The following is a 23,179-nucleotide window of genomic DNA, read 5'->3' on the forward strand; positions in this document are numbered from 1 at the left end:
GAAGGAGCAGCGTTTACACTGAGTTCAATGCTGCCTGTACATGGGGTACACACAGCAGGAACAGCACATAACTAGCGATAAGCAGTGATGCCCTATTGAGGGTACTGATCTGGACCAGAGTCTTCAACAAAAAACACACCCTACACCTTATCCATAGGCAAGATGTAAGCTCCATTCACCAGCACAGACTTTGGTCTCCCCAAAGCTCCTAGTCAGTCCACTAAATCCCAATAAATATAAAGGTCTATGAGCTCAAGCTTGTCCCACGGGCTTATCATGACCCCATTCCATGTGCCCCTCAGCATTCAACTGGCTGGAACTCTTCAACCTTCAGAATGGAAAGTCTCCTGACAAACAGCCTGCCCCTTGCACTAGCAAGCAGAGCACATCCACTGCCCAAGCTAACCAGGACCTATTTATTTCCTTCCTCAGATGTTGGCTTTTTGGACTTGGCTCCCAACAGCTATACTGCTGTTTCCTCTAATGCAAACAACATAAATGTCACAAAACACAAAAGTGTTGTTTAATTACAATTTAAGCGAGACTGTTTATTTTACATTAAGGAATGCCTTCCTAAGTGTAAAAAATCTATGGTCATTCTCTAAAAATAACAGATTTTCTCTTTCTAATTGGTCACAAGGTTTCTGGGCCCTATCTGGTCTGGAACTCGTAATGTAAACCAGGTTGGCCTCTAAATTCATAGAGTTCTACCTGCCTCTGCCTCTTGAGGCCTGAAAATAAAGCCATTTATGACTGCACCCAACCATAACACTCTCTTTAAGAAGAATGTGCTGAACTACATAGTTTTTTGACTTTGGGGTTCTATCCCAAGGCACATGGGACAATTTCATATTTCTGCTTTTGTTGTCCACAGCAACATTTATGCTCCCTGTTGCCTATCTGGAACTCAGTCTCTTTTGGGGGCCCTAAATTCCACCTCCACAGCTCTGCCTCAGAAAGACTGTCAGGCTGTTTCCTTCTCCATTCATCTTTCCTCTCAGCTAAAAGGAAAATGTTCTTTCTTTGAGTTTTAAACACAGGCCAAAGCAATTCTAGGCATTTGCTTCAGCAATCACTAATATGCCTCCTCTAAAGGGCCCCAACAGTACAAAGCACCAGATCTGGTCTTCAATGGCACTGCTGGCTCTTCCTCCGAGTTGAGGAACTTGAAGTAAAAATAAGACCCTTAGTTCTGTAAAACCAGCACCAATGAGGGAACTTTTGAGGGGGAAAAATGAAATCCTGCACACAGATATACGGAGAGGTCAGGTTTCTATTTCAAAAGCAAGCCACTGTATTATCAGTGAGCTGTCCTGCCAATAATCTTTCTCTATTCAGATGACTATTCAGAACAAATAATGCACAGATCGCTGAGTGGCTGGACCACAGGGTCCTCCTCAGCCAGTTCTAGCAGTGGGAAGTGGAGCCTGCAAAGGGCTACCGTGGGAACCAGGCAATGGCACTATCTTTGACTCACCAGAGTGCAAAGAAGAGCGTTATCTCATATGCATCTGTCTGTCAAAGGTTCCATGAACAAATGTTACTTTTAAAAAAGCACAGATCCTCCAACAGAGGCAGAGGATTGGCATGTGCTGGTGATAAACCTTTCAGAGAGTATGGGGAAAATGTGTCACACACTGAAGACTAAAAACCTTTACTGTGTGGACCCATCAAACTTGTTACCTAATGGCAAGGCAAAGGTTATGTATGAAATTTACAATTGGACACACTGAAAGTAAATTCTACGGCCAGGAAAACTCGGGGGCATTAGCTCTAACTTCTGCTGGCTGCCAAACACAACTGTATAAAAGCAGCAGCCAGAGAAAGGGCGAGTGCACTACAAGATTGTCAGGACAAAATGAAACTTGGTACAGACATACTGAAACTATGTCATTACAAGGAGCAGGTCAGAGCCATGTCTACTGATGCAGACAGTAATACAGATCAAAATGCAAACTACAACTGCATCTGTCTTGGTTTTTGTTCGGTTTTTTGGTTAGTTTTTGTTAAAGATATATTTATTTATTATTATGTAGACAGTGTTATGCCCACATGTACACCTGCATGCCAGAAGAGGGCATCAGATCTCATCATAGATGGTTGTGAGCCATCATGTGGTTGCTGGGAAGTGAACTCAGGACCTCTGGAAGAGCAGTCAAGTAAGTGCTCTTAATAGCTGAGCCATCTCTCCATCTGTCTTGTATGTTTTCTATTCCTGTTTAGATGAGGCATGAAAAATACACAGGGAGATCACAAGTCAAACTGCTACCAACAGAGGCACAGGGAAGATCTTATTCTTCTTCCCATTTCATGGAACGAAGATGTGGTGGCTGTGAGGCAAGTGGATTAAAGGGTGCAATGATTCTCTAAACTCCCCAAATAGATGTGCACGCACATGCTCATACACCCCCCCCCTCTCTCTCTCTCTCTCTCTCTCTCCACACACACACACACGCACACACGCACGCACACACAGGCCTTCTTATCAAGTAGGTACCCCACTGGGCAGATGAATCTCTCCTGTATCTCCTTCCACCTCATCCTAACATCCCACCTGTCTGGTTCTTTCCCCAGATGTCACTCAATGCTGCTGGGACAAGATGGTGTCCACTGAAGGTGACTTACACGGAAGGCCTCAGGCTGCTGAGGATGAGTCTGGGAGTAGGCCTTTGCCAAGAAGTACCTTAGTCTCCTTCCCGCCCCCAACAGCCCAAAGCCCAAGGTTCGGGTGTACTCTGGAAACACCATTTTCTAAACGACTTCAGCAAGACAGCTTAAGGGTAGAGGTGTTCACAAGGCCTGACACCTGAGTTCCATCCCCTGATCCTGTTAGCTGCCAGGAGAGAACCTGCTCACACTAGTGTCCTCTGATCTACACAAACAAAGTAAAAACAATGTTAGGCTGTCTAATCATCCAATGCTCTGCCTCCATTTACAAACTACAAAGACATTTCTTATTCCTACCATCTTCAACACAGTATCAGATCTAAACTATCCTTTTAAAAGTCTTTCAGGCTCAAGTTCAAGAAAATCTCATCCCAAGCCTTAAGCTTGTAAACTAAGTGCTAAAATACAGCACAGACAGCACCCACCAGAACACCCTTTCAGAGAGCAACAAGAACCTGGAAGGAATAGCCAGTGATCAGAGTTCTGTGACCTTCAAAACTTACAAATTCATGGTTACTACAGAGTAACTCAGCCTGACAGAGGCACCCATGTCCACAGGTGTGGCCCTCCCACCCCATCATGCTTACCTTCCTCCCCTGTGTCTGGCCCCAGTGGAGCAGCATCGTCTTCAAAGCCTCCTGTACCCGCCCCTATGGATGGGGACTGGCTGTGCTGCTGGCTCAGCTTGTTTCGGAGAAGAGCAATCTCTTTTTTGAGAAGCTTTGCCCGTTTACTCCGTGAGCCGCTGGACTTCATGGAGCAGGTGAGGTCCAACTTGTCCAGTAGCTCTCTCAGCTGCTCCTCCAAGCCCATGTGGGCCCTGTTGGCTGGGTCCAGCAACCTGTCCACTGAACCAAAGAACAGACATCATTAGTCACCTGATCCTTGGGTACCTAAGAATAACACACTGTTCTCAACTATCCTTTAGTCTGCCCATAGCCAAAGCTCCAGCTTCACATTTGATGTCACACACAGACTCCTCTACCCTCATTCTGAACCTGTAAGAAGGCTGTTGCCACAAGGAGAAAAAAAAAAAAAGACTCCTAAAAGAGAATTTCTCCTCCAGTCAGCTAGGACACAAAAGAATAGTGTAACCACAGCAGAGGATATACAGGTAACATACGTGGCCTCTCCTGCAACAGGACCCAACTCAGTTCTGCTGTGTAGACAGCCCGTTCCAAGTAAGGGATACAAAGACTACCAGAAATGCATGAGACCCCCCAGCACAGAAAGAAGATGGACTGCCAGCAGAAGAGACAGTATGCAAACATGCTGATGTAAACTGTTTCCATTATCGCCAATGTCATCCTAGCTGGAATACTCGCGTATGAGTCACCACTGTCCATGGCACTAGGCTGCGGAGTCCACAGGTCTTCCCAAATTCTACCAACACTGACTACAGAAGTCCTCAAAACTTAAACCAGTAAAATGGCCAAAGAAATTCTTTAAATTTTGTGAAGATAAAACCAAAAGCAGCACAGGGGATCTGCCCAGACCTGGTAGCTGGCCCAGGAACCAAGTCCAGCTCAAGTGTCCTGTCTACAAGAACAACACTAATTAGCATGGGAATATGAACAAAAGTCCCCCAATGGGCTGACTCAAGACTTATAGTTACACTATTTCTAGCAAAATCTCAAAGTTAATGCCTCAAATACATTCAAGTAAATAATTTTTTTAATCTGAAGCACCAAAAATAAATAAATAAATGAATAAATAAATAAATAAAATAACAGAGTAATGTCCCAGCTTTTCAAGACTCATTTCTTTCTGTTCTTTGGTTGTTGAGACAAAGTCTCACTATGTAGCCCAGGCTGTTCTCAAACTTGCAATCCTCCTTCCTCAACTTCCTGAGTACTACAATTTCAGTCATGAACTACCATGACCTGCTTGTCTGCTTCTTTTTCAATAGGACCAGTATCTTCATTATAGTAGGGCTCAGGACAGTGGTAGAGGTACCCAGAGCTGGCCTTACCACGGATCACCCTTTCTTTCTACTCCAATCACTGAGGAGGAAAGAGATTAGTACTTTCCATTATTACTTTCCTCTTTGACAACAAGCCTGACATAGAAATTTATTTAGCAGTGGCAGAGTCAGTTTCCTGAAAGTGTCAGCTTTGAGGCCTCCAAACACTGTCCATCTAGAGAACATGAAAACTGGAAGCTGTGGAGTCAAAGGCTCCCACATGTCACGGGCTCCTCTGTTTCTAAGGACGGCCAACACCACCCAGAGTTCAGTCACATCCCCGGAATCTACAAAAGGCAGAAGAGGCTGGGAACACCAGCCTTGCCTCCCACACAGCCTGGAGAACAGAACACGGATGTACGTAAAGGACTAAGGGTCACTCTATAATCCTGGGGGCTATCAGACTCAGCTCCAACAGAGACTGTTGGAGGAACATCTCAGCACAAGATGGTTCTGATCTAACATACTGGACCTAGCTAGGCTGCAGAGATCTGTTACCTTTGTGTGTGTGTGTGTGTGTGTGTGTGTGTGTGTGTGTGTGTGTGTGTGTGTGTGTGTGTGTCTGTCTGTCTATTTTTCCAAGACAAAGCCTCATGTAACCCAGGCTAGCCTTAATTCACTACGCAGATGAGATGATCTTGAAATTCTAATCTTTGTACCACCATTTCCAGTTTTCTGTATGCTAGAAATGCACTACTAAACCACAGATCCCAGCATTCTTGTATTTATTTTCTAATTATACTTTTTGGACCAGTTTTGTTTTTTAGACAGGCAACTCACACTAGCCTGGAAATCACTACAGTCCAGACTGGCCTTGAGCTTGTGGCAAACCTCCTACTTTAGCTTCCCAAGTGCTGTGACTACAGATGTGTACCACTACACACTATCTGGAATTCTATCTATCCTGTGTGTCCCATGGGTGCCTAAGTACTGACAGACAGTCTCTCCAGACCAGACACAAAGGAGGCCAGAAGTCAGGGGACCTTCGAAGGCCCAGTGGAAAAGCAAAAGCAAAATCAGGACACAGTAACCAGCTGGATATAAAGAAGGAAAAGTACAGGAAAAACATAAAGTCAGTAAAATCCCATCATTTTCCTGGACAGGGAATAAAAGAAGAAAAAGGAGGTCAAAACAGGACATAGGACTTCAGGCTTTGGTAACAATTTTAAATACAGGAAAAAATCGTGTTCCAGGGTGGACCACCATTCCATATGGACATTCACCTACTGAATAAACAATTAAGGGGCAAAAAGTTTACAAGAACTGATGAAGACCAGATGTGGTAATATATATCTTTAACCCCAAAGTCAGTCTGATACACATATTGAGTACCTAGCCAGCTAAGGCTACTCAGTAAGACCTTGTCTCAAAAACAAAAAAAAAAAAACAAACAAAAAAAAAAACAAACAAACAAAAAAAAAAACAAAAAACACCCACCCGGCTTGATGAGTAACACAACAGCATGTCCCTGGTGGAGCCCAAAGTACAAGCTCACCCTGGAGTCCTGGAGGGTTAGGTCAAGCACTGAAAGCACTGAAGACAGGCCCTCTTTGAACACCCGCAAGCATCCAAGAAAAAGGGTCAGAGGCAAAGCCAATGTTAGCTCTTGCTTCTATTCCTCTCAGCTGAAACACAACTACCAATAGCACCTTCTCATTGTGAGACCTCCTCAGAGGCAAGGTCAGGCCTTCGGGTATGAATCCTCAACTACCTTGTCTTCACAGATCGATCATCTAGATCTGGACTCAACTAGACTCTGTTTCTTTGCAGTGGGTATGTGAAATGTGGCAAGGCCCAAGCACACACACAGAGGCAGGAAATGAAAGAGCATCCTCAGTAGCATTTATGCTGACTGCATAGTGGAATCTTAACTCTATAGTCTGAGGGAAAAAGCACCTGCCATCTTCCTGGATGCAGTGCTGGATTCTTACCTTCTTCCCAGGAGAAAGGCCGCCGAGGGGCTGCAACAGGTCGCTCAGGCAGATGCATTCCCGAGGCCTCTTCCAGGCCAATGCTTTCCACCTCACGCCGAGCCTGCCTCAAAACAACACCTCCCTGATCTCGCAGCCTCACTGCAGCTCTATAAAATACGGTGTCCTTGGCATTGTACTTCATGCAGTTATCTACAATGAGATTAAAATCCTCCTCAAACGCATGGAGGTTTTTATACCCTTGAGCTTCTAGCCTTTTCCTCATTGTGGCAAAGTCCATGGGGTGTTTAATGTGATCCAAATAATCTGGTACCTAATTTTAGAGAGGAAAATAAACACTTACAAAACAAAGGAAAATCAAAACATAGTGCATGCCATCTATACCAATCACACCTTATATACACAGCCGCCCCCACCCCAGACTAATTTCACATAGCAACACTATGGCAATCCAAACTAAGCCCAATTTTTACAGGAACCTTCCCAATCTAGTTCTTTTAGCTACAAGTACATCAAGTGGAAAACCAGCAGAACTAACATCACCAATAGCTAAGTTCTGAGTAGAGCTTTTCACCTAGGCACTTTTAATGCTTTACAATGAAACATATCTTTTACAATTAAAATATTATCCATTAAATATTAAACAATGCATTCATTCATTAAATAATAATGCAAGTCAAGAATTCAAGCAACTTCTTTCCCGGTTACATGTTTACTAATTAAACAGCAGTACAGATCTTAAGTCACACTTGAGACAGAACAGTGAGCCACCGCAAAACCTACCTCCTTTAGACTCACAGGCTGGGCAAAGATTTTTGCAGGGTCCTTCTCCTGAAGCTGTTCCAGGACTGAGCGAAGCAGCACAGTCAGTGGTGTCAATCGGAGCTCCATAGCCATCTGCTCCACCTTCACCTGGCAACAAGAGCACACACAGTCTCAAAACGATTGTGGATACACCTCTCTTGGAGACCATGGCACCTCACATATTGCACAGTCACAGAAGCAACACCCCAACCATCAGCACAGAGCAGCCTACATGCAGGCCACCACCCTACCCCAAAGCAACTGTCTCTGTGCAAGGACATGTGCTTCTTCCAAGGCAGAAGTTTCCTTTAAGGCCCTTGCAAATTTAGGGGTGGCCACCCAAAAATGGTACCACAAAGATACCATGGGACCAACATTAGGATAGGGATGTACTGTGGGGCAGGGGCAGCAGTACAAAGTCAGCAGGTACACAAGGGTCACTCTAGAGCATCTCCAGGAACATTCCACAACAGCAGCCCTGGAGGCTGGCAGACCCCAAGGGCCTTACCTGCTCACGTTTGAGTTTCTCCCGCTTGCGCAGCAGCTCTATTAGCAGGCGTGCACGTTCTAGATCATGTCGCAGCCGCTGCCAGTACTTTAGCTTCTCTTTGGCAGCTTTCATCTCTTCGTCATTTTCTCTCTAAAAAGATTAAATAAAACTTCCCATCAGTCAAGCCTAGAAATTCTTCCTACCAGGGGTCTAAAAAGCTCACACAGGTTAAGACTAAAAGGGTTACCTGAGGCCTATTCTCTTTCAAGAGTCCCTGTGAATGTGCTGTAACTAAGGTACAAAAGGGTCCAAAATATGGTAAATGGCACCAGGGATTCTTGGCTTGATCTCTGGGAAAGGGAGTATTGGAGGGAGCACAAGAAAGGAGGTATACAATACAAGGCTGAACTATCCTGACTGGCAATGGAATATTACACAGGCTCAGTTCTGGGCTCCGCAGGTAAGGTGTAGGGATCACTTCTAACCCCTTAGAGACAAGGATGGGCACTGCAGTCACCAGTCACACCTCTGTCTTCTCAGGTGACAGAACAGGATACCAGACAGAACATGTCCTGACCTTGTCCTAACTTAGTTAGCAACCAGCACAGCCCCTCTCTACCCAAGTCATCAAAATCCAAATGCAGCACTGAAAAGCCAGGAGACATAGTGGTAGGAAAGCAGTCTGATACACAGAGGTCAATGCTGGAGCTGCTCAGACTTCTAAGTAGGGTAAGAAGCCAAAACAGCCCACAATAGTCCAGGGGCCTAGTAGAGTCCTCAAGGCCAGAGTGTCCAAAAGGTACCCTTACAGGAACAAGAGCCACTGCCACAGAGAAAGCACATATCCTTTAATAGCAATCAAGGAACCCCAAGCAAGACCAGAACCCTATATAGATTTTCCAGCCACTTTCCAGGAAAGTCAACATGCCACATACTCTCAGTATCCCATGCTTCTTGTTCAACCAAGATCCCCAGAGCTCTGTTCCCCAATCCAGATCTCACTTTCAGGCTACCCATACTCCCCTTTCTGCCACCCCAGAGTGAGCCTGTCCAAGACCCCTGGTCCTCATGCAACACCACAGTGGTCATTATCCAAAACTAATACTCTACTCTCTGCTCTATGAATATGAGACCTCCTCCCTGACCCCAGGATAGAAGGTGGAGAATGGCCTACTCCAGAAGTCTGTCCTTCTGCACTGCTGCTGGACAGCAACCCAGAAGAAGTACCCACATCTGCCGGCCAGAAACAAAGTGATGCCATACAGCTGCAGGTACAGGCCAGACATGAGACCCTTCTCTCTCTAGATGGTTTTGCTTTTCATGGCCCATCCTCAGATGGCACCACAGCAGAGACTCTGTAACCCAGGCTACCAGCACACTGGTCAAGGATGTAGGGTATCTGGTCAGTGTTACCACCCAAACCGTATGGACAGCCACTCGTCATGGTATGAAAACAATGGCACAGGATGGTTGGAGCATGATCTGTCTCCACCCACATACTTCAGTGCCCACAGCAGTGAAGAACTGCAGGGTATACCTGGTATTACTGAAAATTTTTAAGCATTTAGTTGGGGTTGATGACAGCATCATCCATGTATACACAAAGTCAGTAAATACATGGAAAGGTGAATCAAAAACCAAATGCCACCAGGTCTGACAGTGCATACCCTTAATTTCAACTCTCAGAAGGCAGAAGCAGGCACAAGCGGAGTGTTGTGAGTTCAAGGCCAGTCTATTCTACACAATAAATTCCTAGTCAACCCTGCCCCAAAACAAAAAAAGAAAACAAATATCCTAACAACATCCAGGCAACTTCTTGCCTACTAGTTGGAAACAGACTTTAAGTAACCAAAAGGACATTTGGCCTGGCAACCCCTGCAAAGCAAAGGAAATCTCCAGATTACTGATAGACCTATGCTTGTATATTTAAGGACATTCAAAATGCAGTGGTTTTTTTTTCATGGATTGTTTTAATCTTAAAAGGTACCCGTACTCCAGCATACTACAGGGTCATGAAAAACTGAGCCAGTATACATATCACTCATCTAAAAAAACCCAGCTTGCTTGATGCTGCTCTGCGGAAGTCTATTTTCCTACAAAGAAGTCAATGACAGGAGGTTAGAAGTAGAGTGGTTTCTGAAAAGGGGAAGTCCAGAAGTGGTCACCCACTGCCAAGAAGAAACATGTGTTTCCCGCACTCCAGTGTGTCCATTCCCAACACACGCCAAGATCCAGGTACCAAGATGAGGGAAGATGACCAGACCCAACCCTACAACAAGGACCAGTTCAGCAGTCAGGCCAACACCCACCATACTGGGGGAACAGGTCAGCTCATCTGTGAAGCAAAGGCAGCTAGGCTTAGCCAAGTCAAACTTGTCAGAGTCCCAGACCTACAGGATGTTATGAGCAGGATGGTGGAAGTAGAGGCCCCAAGGAGTTAATGGGGCAGGAAAAGAGGAAACAAAACAAAACAAAAAAGCCAGAAACTGTTTGGCCACCCTAAAGAGTCATCCTAAACTACCTCCTGCCATAGCACCACTTCAGCAGATGGCACAAGATCAGAGCCTATCTTTTCTACCAGACCAGTGTGTCTTTTCTGCACACACCTAGGGAAGCCTCTCTAATGGCAACACTGGTAGTCTCAGGTATAGCACTATGAACTCAGTGATATCTCTCAGAGTGGCTCATTCTATTCTACTGTCCCTCAACCCCATCGCCCAAAATGTCAGTCATGGTAGCGAAGAGGTCTGTCTAACAGTCTTCTCCCAAAGTCTGGCTGAGCACAGATAACCAAAACCAACAGGAAATAAAATTCTAACATCACTTATTTCTAGTTAAAAAGTTATTAAGGGCTAAGATGGGGCATGTGCTTTGCTCCAATGGCAAGGTTCAGGCCATTTAAAAAAAAGAGAGAGAGAGAGAGAGCAACATCAAGCCTTAATCACTACAACAATGTGGGTACAGTTTACAGCCTTTGGCATCATGTCCCGTCTGATCCAACACTGCACAGCAGGCCCTTCTGCCATGGGTAATGCCTTCTACTTCCCTTTTTGGTGATTCTAGAATGCCCTAGCCCAGGAACACCACGTGACTTGTATTCACAAATTGTTCCCCCTCTCTGATGGCCTCAATGTCCTCTGCAAAAAGGGATAGCTGGCAGCAAATACTCTTCTTCACAGACCTGCCTCTAAAAAGATGAGTCTAAATGAGTACAGCACTGGACAGCTTTTCTGGAGTACATGGGATGACCCTCTGGAGGGCTGTCTTTGCCACCTTGTCTTATCACACTCCTTCTCTTTCTTCCTATAACCCTTTCTTCCTCCATCTCTCTATACAAGTCACCTACAGGCTTTCTGGCAACCCATGTTTGTCGTTATAAGCTCCCATGTATACAACAAAGAAGAACCCAACAGCTGTATGTCCCACTACTGTATTGATGGCATTTCATTCTTATTGACAATCTACCAAAAACACTCCTCTGTGGTCCGTGCTTAGCTTATTTAGAGAGTATTCTCTAAAGACAAGACATGAGGTCTGGATTTCCATGTCTCTCCACATCTTATTTCCAACACTGTTACCATCGCATAAGCAAAGACCAAAAGCAGTGCCCAGTTTTGATAAACACTCCCCCACTTCATGACTAATATCCCTAAGACCTTCTTCCCCTCTGGTACCCAGGACAAGCAGACATGCTGGGAACTAACAGTGGAGCTGTGCTCTGAGAGAACAGCAGCATCTCAACAACAAGTGAGGTAAGGAACATGGTTGATTCACTCAACAACCAAAACAGTCTTGATGTGCTAGGCACTTCAAAACTTGGTGATCCCATGATAGTCCTTAGATGGGGCAGCTTCATAAAAAAACCCGGTAGTCTCCAAGGAGGCAAGTGTCCCCAATGAACAGACACAGCTGGTCTACAGAACCTAACAGAGAAGACCTGGCACTCAGGAGGCCCTGGATTGCCCCTTCCACTCAGATCAGACCTACAGTCCAGACAGTCTCAGATCCCAGAAGAGTGACACTTGGCCACTTGCAGATATGGGCATCTAATTCACACAGCAGGACTCCAGCACCACAGCTCATCTGACAGTCCTAAGCTCATTCCACAGCTGTGCCTGTGACAGCCTTGGGGACCCAACAGGATTCTACAAACTTAACTTCCATTAAAGCTGGCTGATATTTTACAGATATAAAGATTAGCCCCTCCCATGAGAGTAGCAGTAGAGGCCACCAGACATATATATTTGGGCAATGTAGAGAGGAACCGTATGTGTGACATCCACAGAAGATAATTCTTTCCTCTTTGAGATAACCTCTAATATAATGGACAAGTTTGTTTAAATTTGTTCTTTTAAAAAGTCACTTCCTTGGGAGCTGGAGAGATGGCTCAGTAGTTAAAAGCACTGACTGCTCTTCCAGAGGACCCAGATTCAATTCCCACCACCCACATGGAAGCTCACAACTGTCTATAACTCCAAGACCCACCACTCTCACACAGACATACAAGTAAACAAAATACCAATACACATAAAAATAAAACTAAAAGAAATTTAAAAGTCACCTCTTCAACTCCTCTCCTCCTCCTTGCTATGGTCAATGCTAAGCCAATGATATACTCAAGGCCCAGCACATAGATCCCCACCCATCAGGTCCAGGCTGTCATCAGGCCTCCCTCTCCAGCTTCTCTGGCAAGTCCCTTCTCTCCCTGGAACTGGCAGTCTTAGACATAGAGCAGACACCCATCAGCAAATGCAAGAGTAGGGAAGAAGCACAACTCAACACTGAGCTCATGCCATACTCTGCAGCTTAGCAGCCAAAGCCCAGCGGTCAGGGGTCAGCACCACATCCAACCTGAGGGGACAGTGTTTGATCAGTGTGTTAGGAGGCAAGTGACACTGAAAGGTGGATGAGGGCAATGTGCACGTACCTGCTGCGTGTTTCTCTGGGACTGCAGGCTGGACTGGAGCCGCCGCAGCAGGGGAGCACCATTCCTAGACAGCCTTTTGAGTAACCAGTAGCTGTGGGCTCGCTCCACAAACTGCTTCTTCCGCTGAATGGCCACCTGATTCGCAATCCTATTTAATCTAAAACATGGAAAAACTCAGAGTTTAGCTTTGAAAAGCATATTTTAAGTGTGTTTGCATTTAGAAAACTAGACAGGACGTTACTTTAGTAACACTGCAGGTCTCTCCCTGAGTCTTGACACATAGTATCTATGGCCCTGTACTATGAAAACAGTTCATAACCTTCAGCTATCTGGAGATTTCATCCACCAAAATGGTCATCAGGTCAAATTCCAAAAAGAAACACAGCTGACCAAACTTTCGATACGTTGATCCTCTGTGCGGTGTCCTATCTACACGCAGACAGAACAGTGCTGACCACTGTCAGCTAAGACGCTCATGGCTGGACTCTGAGGTCATAGCTTGCTCTCACGGGTGGCACTACCGGCCCTGGTCCCACTCCTACCTGAAGCAGAGCAGCCCACCAGCTCAGGCTGGAAACACAGTCTGTTCCCAATAAATGACAACCATTTTCTGAGACACCTCATCCTTCGGGACTAGAAATACAAAGCTGTATAAACATCCGCAGCAGGGGGCTAAGCCATCAAGCCTTTGAAGGCCGGCCAGGGAGCTTCTCTGTTCCTTTCCACCATTACTTTCGAAGAAGAGCTCAGTGCGCCTCACAAGAGCATTGGAAAACAAACTCCCCCAAACTCATGATTTCAACTGTACAAAACTACAAAAGCCCACAAGGTGTTCCTTCATTGTGCATGACACAACAAAATTTTAGAACTGACATTAAAAGCATCTGAGTTCACTTTAAAAATAAAAAGAATCAAATTAAGTTTTACAGAACAATCAAGGACCACTACTACCATGTAGAAACCCAGACCTGCAAAGCTGGCTTCCTCTTGAGAATGCTGCAAATCCAGAGGATGCAGTCTCCTGCCAGAGCTCTGCCAGCTCTACTACCCCTACAGCTCTGCATGTTCAGTAGGGGTGGGTCTGGCACCAAGACCATGCATAAAGCCTATCTCCAATGACAAACCCACCAAAAGACACTCAGATGAAGAGAGAAAAGCGCAACAGAAGGCAAGTGACAGACACCTGAAGATGTACCAAAGTCCACAAGAAACTATGTCCATGGGTCAGACAGGCCTGGTCACTTTGTAAGCTGCTTTTCTGGGTAGTTCTTGTTTTCACCACTTGGACCGAGGCATAACATCTGTATAGTATACTATATAAATTCCAGCAACATGTAAAGGACAGAGGGCTTTAACATGGAAATAATGTTTAATATTACACTTAGGGTTATTTTAACATCACATGAGGCAGTACATATACAAGATTTTTTTTGGTAGGGGGAGGGCGGTTGTTTTTCAAGATGGTTTCTCTGTGTAGTCCTGGTTGTCCTGGAACGCACTCTGTAGACCAGGCTGGCTTTAAACTCAGAGATCCACCGGCCTCTACCTCTAAGTGCTGGGATTAAAGGTGTGTGCACCACCACCATCCAATCCAGCTCAGGGACAAGAAATTTTTTTTTAACAACTAGAAACCCCAAAGAAATGCTGGTTAGCAATTTGTTTTAATAAAGAAAGACTCCAATCTCATTAAAAAAAAAAATCCAGCCAGACATTGGTAGCGCACACCTTTAATCCTAGCAAGAGCACTTAGGAGATACAGGTGAGAGGATCCCTGAATTCGAGGCCAGCCTGGTCTACCGAGTGAGTGCCAGGACAGGCTCCAAAGCTACACAGAGAAACCCTGTCTCAAGAAAAAATAAAATTAAAAAATAAAAATCCACCCTTTCTCTAGTGCAAAAATTTGGAAAAATGTAAACAGTTTGCAGGTTGTAAACAAAACTGTAAATACATAAAAATATACTGAAAATGTGCCCTACAGGTATGCATCCAAACACCATCTGCAGAGCCTGCCTCACCTCTGGCGAGCAACCATGTGCCTTGGAGAAAGAGATGGACAAAAAGCGCAGTACTATAAGCCCACCAGAAGCAGACCAGTCAAAAGCAAGTATGTCTACTTCTTCATCCCACACCCATTAAGCTCCGAGGCCAACTAACTACTAGTTCAGAGAAAGCACACAGGAGAAGAACAGGCCATCAAACAAGTCAGGCATGAGACCCACAGCACACAGGAACCTGGGAGGAGACGTGACCAAATGGACCCCTAGAAGGAAAGAGGTGCTACTCCATTATAATTTGTCCCAGATCTCTGGTGTGATACTGGTACCCAAAAGGGAGACCTAAGGCTGGCCACTCCCTGTGCTTTGGCGTCCTATCTTACCATGTCATTTCTACTTCCCACACATGCTCCTGCCATGATGCCACTGCTCTGATGTAATTCAGCCAGAGAATAAATTGATGTGATGCCCAATCTTGCACTTTCAGCTCCCCAAACTGTGATCTCAAAAACTTTTCTTAACAGAGTACCCAACCTTGTCTATTTAGTTTTATAACTAAAACGGATACAGGTACTCCATCAAAGGCACAAGTAAAGCAGGACTTCTAGTGGAAAGCTCCCGAGGCGAGCCCTACAAGTCAGAGAGCACTCGGTCCCTGAATATGGAAAGGGGCTGTGCAGGGGCTGCAATACGAAAGTCTCACGTGACACGGAGTAGTTACAAGAGCGTTTACTTATTAACCACACACCTGATCTGTCAACTTTTTGAAATTGTAGTCTTATTTAAAAACTTTAAATGTTGGCAAGAATACACTCAAAGAGTTTCTCAAGCCTTCCTGAATATAGCTAATAAACAAAAAAAGATGCAAGAGAGAAATCTCAGTAGATCCATTTTTGCTGAAAAGTTTGAAGAGAATGTTTGCAAAATGAAGATGGCAAGTGACTCACATACCCTAACCTTTGGAGGAGTAGGTTTTGCCCACTTTTAGCTAGAAAAATCCTGGGCCTAAAGTGGAAGTCAGCTGATGACAACAAGCTTGAGACTTCTAAGGAGGCTGTTTTTATGCAGTCTACTCATAGCTGTGACCAGGATTTCTAGCACTTTAGTCAATAAAAGCAAAAACCAGGAAGAAAGCAGGGCATGTAGACACACCTGTCATCTAGCACTCAAGACTCTGAGGCAGAAGGATGGAGAGCTTGAGGTCAGCCCAGGCTACACACAAAGACTATCTCAAAAAGTAAAAATGAAAACAGCAAGAGAATTAAATTAAATTAATCTCATTCTAACACTAATAGCCATCCATGCAAATAACTAGTCTTTTAAAGCTACATTGACACCAGGCATGGGGGCACACCCCTTTAGTCCCAGCACTCAGGAGGCAGAAACAGAGAGATTTCTGAGTTCGAGGCCAGCATGGTCTACAGTGAGTTGCAGAACAGCTGGGATATATAGTGAGACTGGTTTTTGTTTAGTTTGCTTTTTTAAAGTCCTACATAAACAGCAGAGCAGGTTGTATAGCATCCATCAGTCCCCTCTGGCCAGCTCAACAGGCAGGCTGCAACTGTGTCTGGATAAAGAGCAGAAAGATCAGAAAGTCCACTCAAACAGTTATTTTCAGACATTGTTCACAAAGATAATATTAAGATTTACAATGTATCAGGGGTTTAGAAGGCTTAGAGATTAAGACTGCCGGCTACTCTTCCACAGTTCAATTCCCAGCAACCACATGGTAGCTCACAACCACACGTAATAAGATCTGGAGCCTTCTCCTGGTCTGGCCTGCAGACATACATGCAGACAGAACACGTATTCATAACAAATAAATAAATCTTTTTTTTAAATTGTAAAAAAAGAGATTTACAATATATCAATATAAAACAAAAATTCCTGAATCTTTGCAAAGTCACAAAATACTTATGCTACTTTTGCCTTTGTTTTTCAGGGTGGAGGTATTGTTGTTTTGAGATAGGACCTCCCTGGCCCCTCTCATATTAGTCAAGTGTGGTGGTACACACCTTTAATTCCAGGACAGCCAGAGCTATGTAGAGACCTTGTCTCAAAAAAAAAAAAAAAAACCACAGGCTAGCGATGGCTCAATGGTTTAGAGCACTGGCTGCTTTTCCAAAGGACCTGGGTTCAGTCAGTTCCCAGCACCTACAAGGCAGCTCAAAACTGTCTTTAACTTCAGTTCTAGGGGTTCCCACCAATGCACATAAAATAAAATTTAAAACAAAAACCCTATGTGAATAATGAGGTAGTCCCTACCAGTATTCATATAGAACACTGCTAAAATGGAGACAGCCATGTATGTAGTCATGGGGACAGTCAGCAGAAAGCCCCAAATATGATATGAGTTACCACTCTACTCCACTCAGCAACGCTGTGGAGCTGGACCAAGAACACAAGTCAGTATCCGTGGGGCTGTGAGGCCACAGGAAGACCAACAGCAGATCCACCAGTAGTATGGAGGGAGTAGGCACTTAGCCTCTCTCCCATCATCCTTGACAAACAATTTTAGGACCCCAAGGCTCCTGCAGGAAACAGGAAAAAACTCTCTGACCTATAGGATGAGATGATTTTAAGTCTGACCCAAAAGGCACGGTCCACACAGAAAAGAACTGACCCACAGGCCAAAACTCACTTTATCAAAAATCATAAATCTACAGTTAAAAGAATCTTTTTTTTTTTTGGTTTTTCAAGACAGGGTTTCCTTGTAGTTTTAGAGCCTGTCCTGGGACTAGCTCTTGTAGACCAGGCTGGCCTTGAACTCACAGAGACTCCTGCCTCTGCCTCCTGAGTGCTGGGATTAAAGGCCTGCACCACCACTGCCCAGCCAGTTATAAGAATCTTTATCAGCCCCAGCACTTGGGAGGCAGAGGCAGGCGGATCTCTGTGAGTTCGCTGGTCTACAGAGCTAGTTCCAGGACAGGCTCCAAAGCCACAGAGAAACCCTGTCTCGAAAAACCAAAAAAGAAAAGAATCTTTATCCACTGCAGGGTCATGGACAGAGTCACATGGCTGGAACTTGTTTATAACAAGGAAAAGGGAGACACAAGCAAGGGAGAACTGGCCAGTCCTAAGAATTTTTTTGTTGTTGTTGTTTTTTGCTTTTTCGAGACAGGGTTTCTCTGTGGTTTTGGAGCCTGTCCTGGAACTGGCTCTTGTAGACCAGGCTGGTCTAGAACTCACAGAGATCCGCCTGCCTCTGCCTCCCAAGTGCTGGGATTAAAGGTGTGCGCCACCACTGCCCGGCTTCGTAAGAACTTTTGAATTACGTTGCTGAACAAATGGGTTCTCTGGACTTTTTAAAGCTTTTATTCTTTTCTTTTCTTTTTTTTTTTTTGTAAATCATAGCTATCACTAAAAATGAGTGAGAGCTACAATGATTAGTGCTCGCTGACTCAGTACAGGGAGGGGCAAGCAAGTTCAAGAGATAGCAGGACACATATGTAAACCGCAGAGAGGGGTGTTAGATAGGATAACCCGCTTACACCCACCTACACTGTAACAACTGTGGCAACATACATCTACCCCAAAATCCATATCCAGACCGCTCCTTCAAAGGTTCATCCCTTATCATCAAGGAATGGCTTCCTTCATGCTGCAGGGCCACTGGAGATGGCAGTACAAAGCATGCAGGTAGAGGGGGATAGCTGCATAAAAGTTTAAATAATGCACTCTAGGAGTGTGTGTACACGCGCACATACGTGCACGTGCGTGACAGAACCAACCACCCCAGATGTATGTGAATACTATTAGAAGAATAAGAACAGGGACTGCAGGACTCCAAAGGTGACCCTGTCTCTGCTACATCTGATAATTCAAATTATGTTAGTCTTGGGGCTGGAGAGATGGCTCAGAGGTTAGGGGCATTGCCTGCTCTTCCAAAGGTCTTGAATTCAATTCCCAGCAACCACATGGTGGCTTACAACCATCTGTAATGGGGTCTGGTGCCCTCTTCTGGCCTGCAGCCATACACAAAGACAGAATATTGTATACATAATAAATAAAATATTTTTAAAAAGTTAGTCTTTGGGTTTTCTCCTTATTTAGAATTTTCTAGGCAAAAGTCATGAGAAGTGGGGAAAGGGCACTTCTACCTATGTACGTGCACAGATCCAGACTCTCTGCAGATGCTCCAGACAACTCATTTCTGGAGAGTGAATCTGTAAAACCAGCCCAACATTCCCCACACATCCTCAATTTTATAACGAATTCCACTCATGTTCACGACAGCTCCATGGTCAGACTAGCAAGAGTCTCTCACCTTATAGCATCATAAATAGAATTTAAAAGTCATGAAAAAAAAGAAGTATTTTAAAGTCTTGGTTTTTACCTCCAAGGATCTCTAGGCATAAAGCACGTAACACCTTCTGGTCAACAGATGGCCATGTGAAGCCTGGACTGCCAAGACCACAACCGTGACAGTCACGGAGAGAGAGCTGGCAAGTTGGGCATCCTCATGGCTGCCTATAACAAGACACTCACCACCACAAAGAAATGGCCAGCAGTCAAGATCTCAGAGGTGACAGCTCAACTGTGGCTGAGGCCAATTTTATTATAAATGCTATCAAATGGTTGATCCCTCACCCCACGAGATAGTGAGAAGTGGCTCCTCTCAGACCCTCCAGGACCTTTCACAATGCCCATGTAGGGAAACTTCCCAGCCTACCCAGGTCACTGACAAACCAGTACAAAAGGAGGAGAAGAGAAGCACCATGGAGAAGGAAGACACAAGATGACCTGAGGATGAACACTTACTCTACCATCAAAGGAAAGACTGGCCAAGCAGAAACAACCCTCAGTCTGGAATTGTTTCCAAGCCTCACCACAGACGTCAGACTACACACCAGCAAACAATACTCTTCCCAAATAGCATGATAAAAAAGACCAACAACTGAGCTGGAGAGATGGCTCAGCGGTTAAGAGCACTGCCTGTTCTTCCAAAGGTCAAAGTTGCTGAGTTCAATTCCCAGCAACTACATGATGGCTTACAGCCACCTATAATGAGACCTGAAGCCCTCTTCTGGCCTGTAGACATACATGCCAGAAGAACACTACTTTTAAAAAATAAAAAAAAAAAAAAAAAAAACACCCACAGAGAATAAGTAGGCTCCATGTACCTGTGGGCAGCAACCCCTTTGGCAAACCCCTACTTCCAAAAATATTTACAACTCATAACAGTAGCAAAATTACAGTTATGAAGTAGCAAAAACGTTATGGCTGGGGGTCCCCACAACATAAGAAACTGTGTTAAAGGATAGCAGCACTAGGGAGGCTGAGAACCACTGCTCTACACAGCCACAGGAGGAAGACTTACTCCACATTCAAGCACAACTTCAGTGAACCAGAAGGCAATACCAGACAAACTCAAAAAGAAGAACATTTTTCCAGATAGCACAGAAGACAAAGACTGAAAATACCCAAACCCAGGAAGACTGAAGAGACTCAACAGTCGCAGCACAGCAGTTGAATGGGTTTTGATACAGATACACACCCCAGCCCTGTGTCCACAGGACACTGCCCAGAGTCTCACCTGCCTACCTTCAGGCTCTCTGACTCCTTACCTTCCAGCTGGCCCAATGATCTGACACCTCAGAAAACAGTTATCAGAATGGTCTTCCTATGACTTGAAGGGTTTGAGGCAGGCAGGGTTAGGTGCATGGAGCAACAGTCAGGCACTGAGACTACCTCTAGAAGGTGGATGTATACAGGACTTAGACATTGTGTCCTTCCCCATTGCAAAGACATAATTTAAAATCTATATCCAGAAGGACACCTGACCATGCAAGGAGATGTGTGTAAGTCTCCACAATCCATATATACGGATGTATACAGTTCACAGCAGAACACTAGCAATAAGTAACTAGGTGAACTAATGGAGGTCTTTTTTGTTCCCTTTGTTTGTTTTGAAAATTTGAAACAGTCAAACTTGGGTGTCCTGCTGACCTCAGGGTCCCTTTCCTTGGGCAGCTCTGGTACCAAGTTCACCCCACTGTCAGCTTTGAGTGAACTCAAACTGAACAGCAGCAGTAGTGAGACAGCAGGAACAATCTGCCCCCAGCAATAAACTTCTAAAATAAATATCTACCTCTATTTCTGCAAAGTAACTATGATGACAATTAAAAGGAGGAGAAAATCAGCCACACTGGAGATGCCCCCTCAGATGAGTGCCCAGGGACAAAACACCCAGGCCCACTAGGGGATGGTGTCCAAATGGTGGGAACAGAGTCAGTAAGATGGGTGGCCTGTGGAGATTTCAGATCAATAATGGCACAGCTTTACAAGGGCAGGCTAATGTAAGACATCAGAAGGCATGCTGCTGCTGACACCATCTAATGAGTAGACAGACCCACTGTTCCCCTAGACTGATTTGGCTCTTTCCACTTGCCAGGTACCAAGGTGGTCGCCCTGCCTTCCATACCATAGTATGTCATTTTGTACTTTTCAGTTGGTTTCTTTCATGCTTCTTCCCCAGTATCACTATTGTAGATGCATCTGCCTGCTTTCCAAGGCCCTCCCACAGCAGCAAACACCCCTGTTGCTCTCAGTACATGCAGGGTAGGGCTTCCACCTGGGAGGAATGGGGCCAACCTGTGGCAGATGGAAATGTTTATCAAACACAGATGCTCTTTGCCATAATAGGGCTACATGCTGATAACCTCACACCAACAAGTCAAGAGTTCATTTCTTGCATCTCTCCTAGTTAAGCAATACAGTTTCCCACCAAGAGTTCTCGCTCATCCTCTTTGTGCCACTCACAAAGCTGTGGCTCACATCAGTGCGTCACCAGCAACTCCAGAGTCTACGACACATATACTGCTAGCCGGAAAAGGGCAAAGCTCCATGCGTGTTTTGTACTGAATGCATAGAATGACATGGTAACTCAGTCAAGCATGCTGCTACACACCTTTAGTTCCAGTTCTCAGGATGCAGAGGCTGGTGGATTACAATGAGTTTGAGGCTAGTCTAATCTACATAGTGAGTTCCAGGACAGCCAAAGCTACGTAGTAAGACCATCTCAAAAATTTAAAAAAAAGAAAGAAAAGAAAGGAAAAGAAAAGAGAAGAGAAGAGAAAAGCCGGGTGTAGTGGTACATATACCTTTAATACCAGCACTCCATAAGCAGAGGCAGGAGGATCTTTGTGAGTTCAAAGCCAGCCTGATCTATAGAGCAAGTTCCAGGAGAGCCAGGGCAACACAGAGAAACCCTGTCTCAGGGGAAGAAAAAAAAAGGTAAATCGAATCTTAAGTCAGGGACTAGCTATATAATTAACTGCCAGAAGCATGGAGGAGGAAAAAGGTACAAAACCTAACAGAATTCAATACTGTACTCAAAAGCAAGAACTACTCTATCCAATGAAATCCGTAAGTGTTCATAGTCCATTTTTGTCTTTTTCCCAAAGTCAGATCAAGAACTGCCAATATGAATACCACCAAAGAAAAGGAGCCCCAGTCTCTTCTGTACTGAATAAAATGCACAGCAGTTATCCAAGTGGCTAGAGGCTCTAAGTCCCCAGCCAGATCGAGGCAAACAACAGCCACACACCCACTAGCAGTTTACTCTCCTGGAAATAAAAAGTGCGGTCCTGCATAGCCAAGGCAAGAAAGTTAGCAGGCTTAATACTTCAGGGAACTTGTAGCTCAGGACTCCAAGTTTCCGTCTTCAACCTTCCCCAAACTTAAACACTTATATTCTTCAAAACTTTTTCTCAAGCCGGGCGGTGGTGGCGCACGCCTTTAATCCCAGCACTCGGGAGGCAGAGGCAGGTGGATCTCTGTGAGTTCGAGACCAGCCTGATCTACAAGTGCTAGGTCCAGGACAGGCTCCAAAACCACAGAGAAACCCTGTCTCGAAAAAGAAAAAAAAAAAAAAACTTTTTCTCAGCCGGGCAGTGGTGGCGCACGCCTTTAATCCCAGCACCTGGGAGGCAGAGGCAGGTGGATCTCTGTGAGTTCGAGGCCAGCCTGGTCTACAAGAGCTAGTTCCGGGACAGGCACCAAAAGCCACAGAGAAACCCTGTCTTGAAAAACTAAAAAAAAAAAAAAAACCAAACAAACAAACAAAAAGCTTTTTCTCTTTTGGAGACGGGGTCTCTTGATGTAATCGTGGTGTCCGGGAGCTCACTATGTGCAGCAGGCTAGCCCTGAACTCAGAGATCCACCTGTCTGTTTCCCAAGGGTTGGGATTTACGGTGTGCACCATCTCATCCAGCACTGCCCTCAGTCTATTGGTTACAATTAGTGCAAAGGAGATGTCCAATCAAAGAGTCACAGAAAGTTTCTAAATAAGTGGGTAAAGTCAAGACTATCTACATCTGATCTCTAAAGTTTGTCTTAAATAAATCAAAAACAATCTTTATGGTTTACAAATGCCAAATAATAAAAATATGAATAACTAGA

General features: G+C 44.9%; 1 protein-coding gene across 3 annotated transcripts in view; it reads right to left on the reverse strand.

Moving 5' to 3' along the window:
* The window catches only part of Brd1 (bromodomain containing 1), a 49,530-nt gene that overhangs the window by 18,357 nt on the left and 7,994 nt on the right, over positions 1–23,179 (reverse strand). For all 3 annotated transcript variants that reach the window (XR_009058468.1, XM_057791542.1, XM_057791541.1), the window contains exons 3-7: positions 12,783–12,939; positions 7,874–8,005; positions 7,345–7,473; positions 6,562–6,874; positions 3,255–3,515 (exon numbers count right to left, since the gene is read on the reverse strand). Coding sequence is in view for 2 of the 3 variants with exons in the window: in XM_057791542.1 (XP_057647525.1) it covers positions 3,255–3,515; positions 6,562–6,874; positions 7,345–7,473; positions 7,874–8,005; positions 12,783–12,939 (992 nt within the window). In the remaining variant the exon portion in view is untranslated. The remainder of the gene's footprint in view (positions 1–3,254; positions 3,516–6,561; positions 6,875–7,344; positions 7,474–7,873; positions 8,006–12,782; positions 12,940–23,179) is intronic.

This window comes from Chionomys nivalis, chromosome 17 (assembly GCF_950005125.1).
Source record: "Chionomys nivalis chromosome 17, mChiNiv1.1, whole genome shotgun sequence".
Taxonomy (NCBI): domain Eukaryota; kingdom Metazoa; phylum Chordata; class Mammalia; order Rodentia; family Cricetidae; genus Chionomys; species Chionomys nivalis.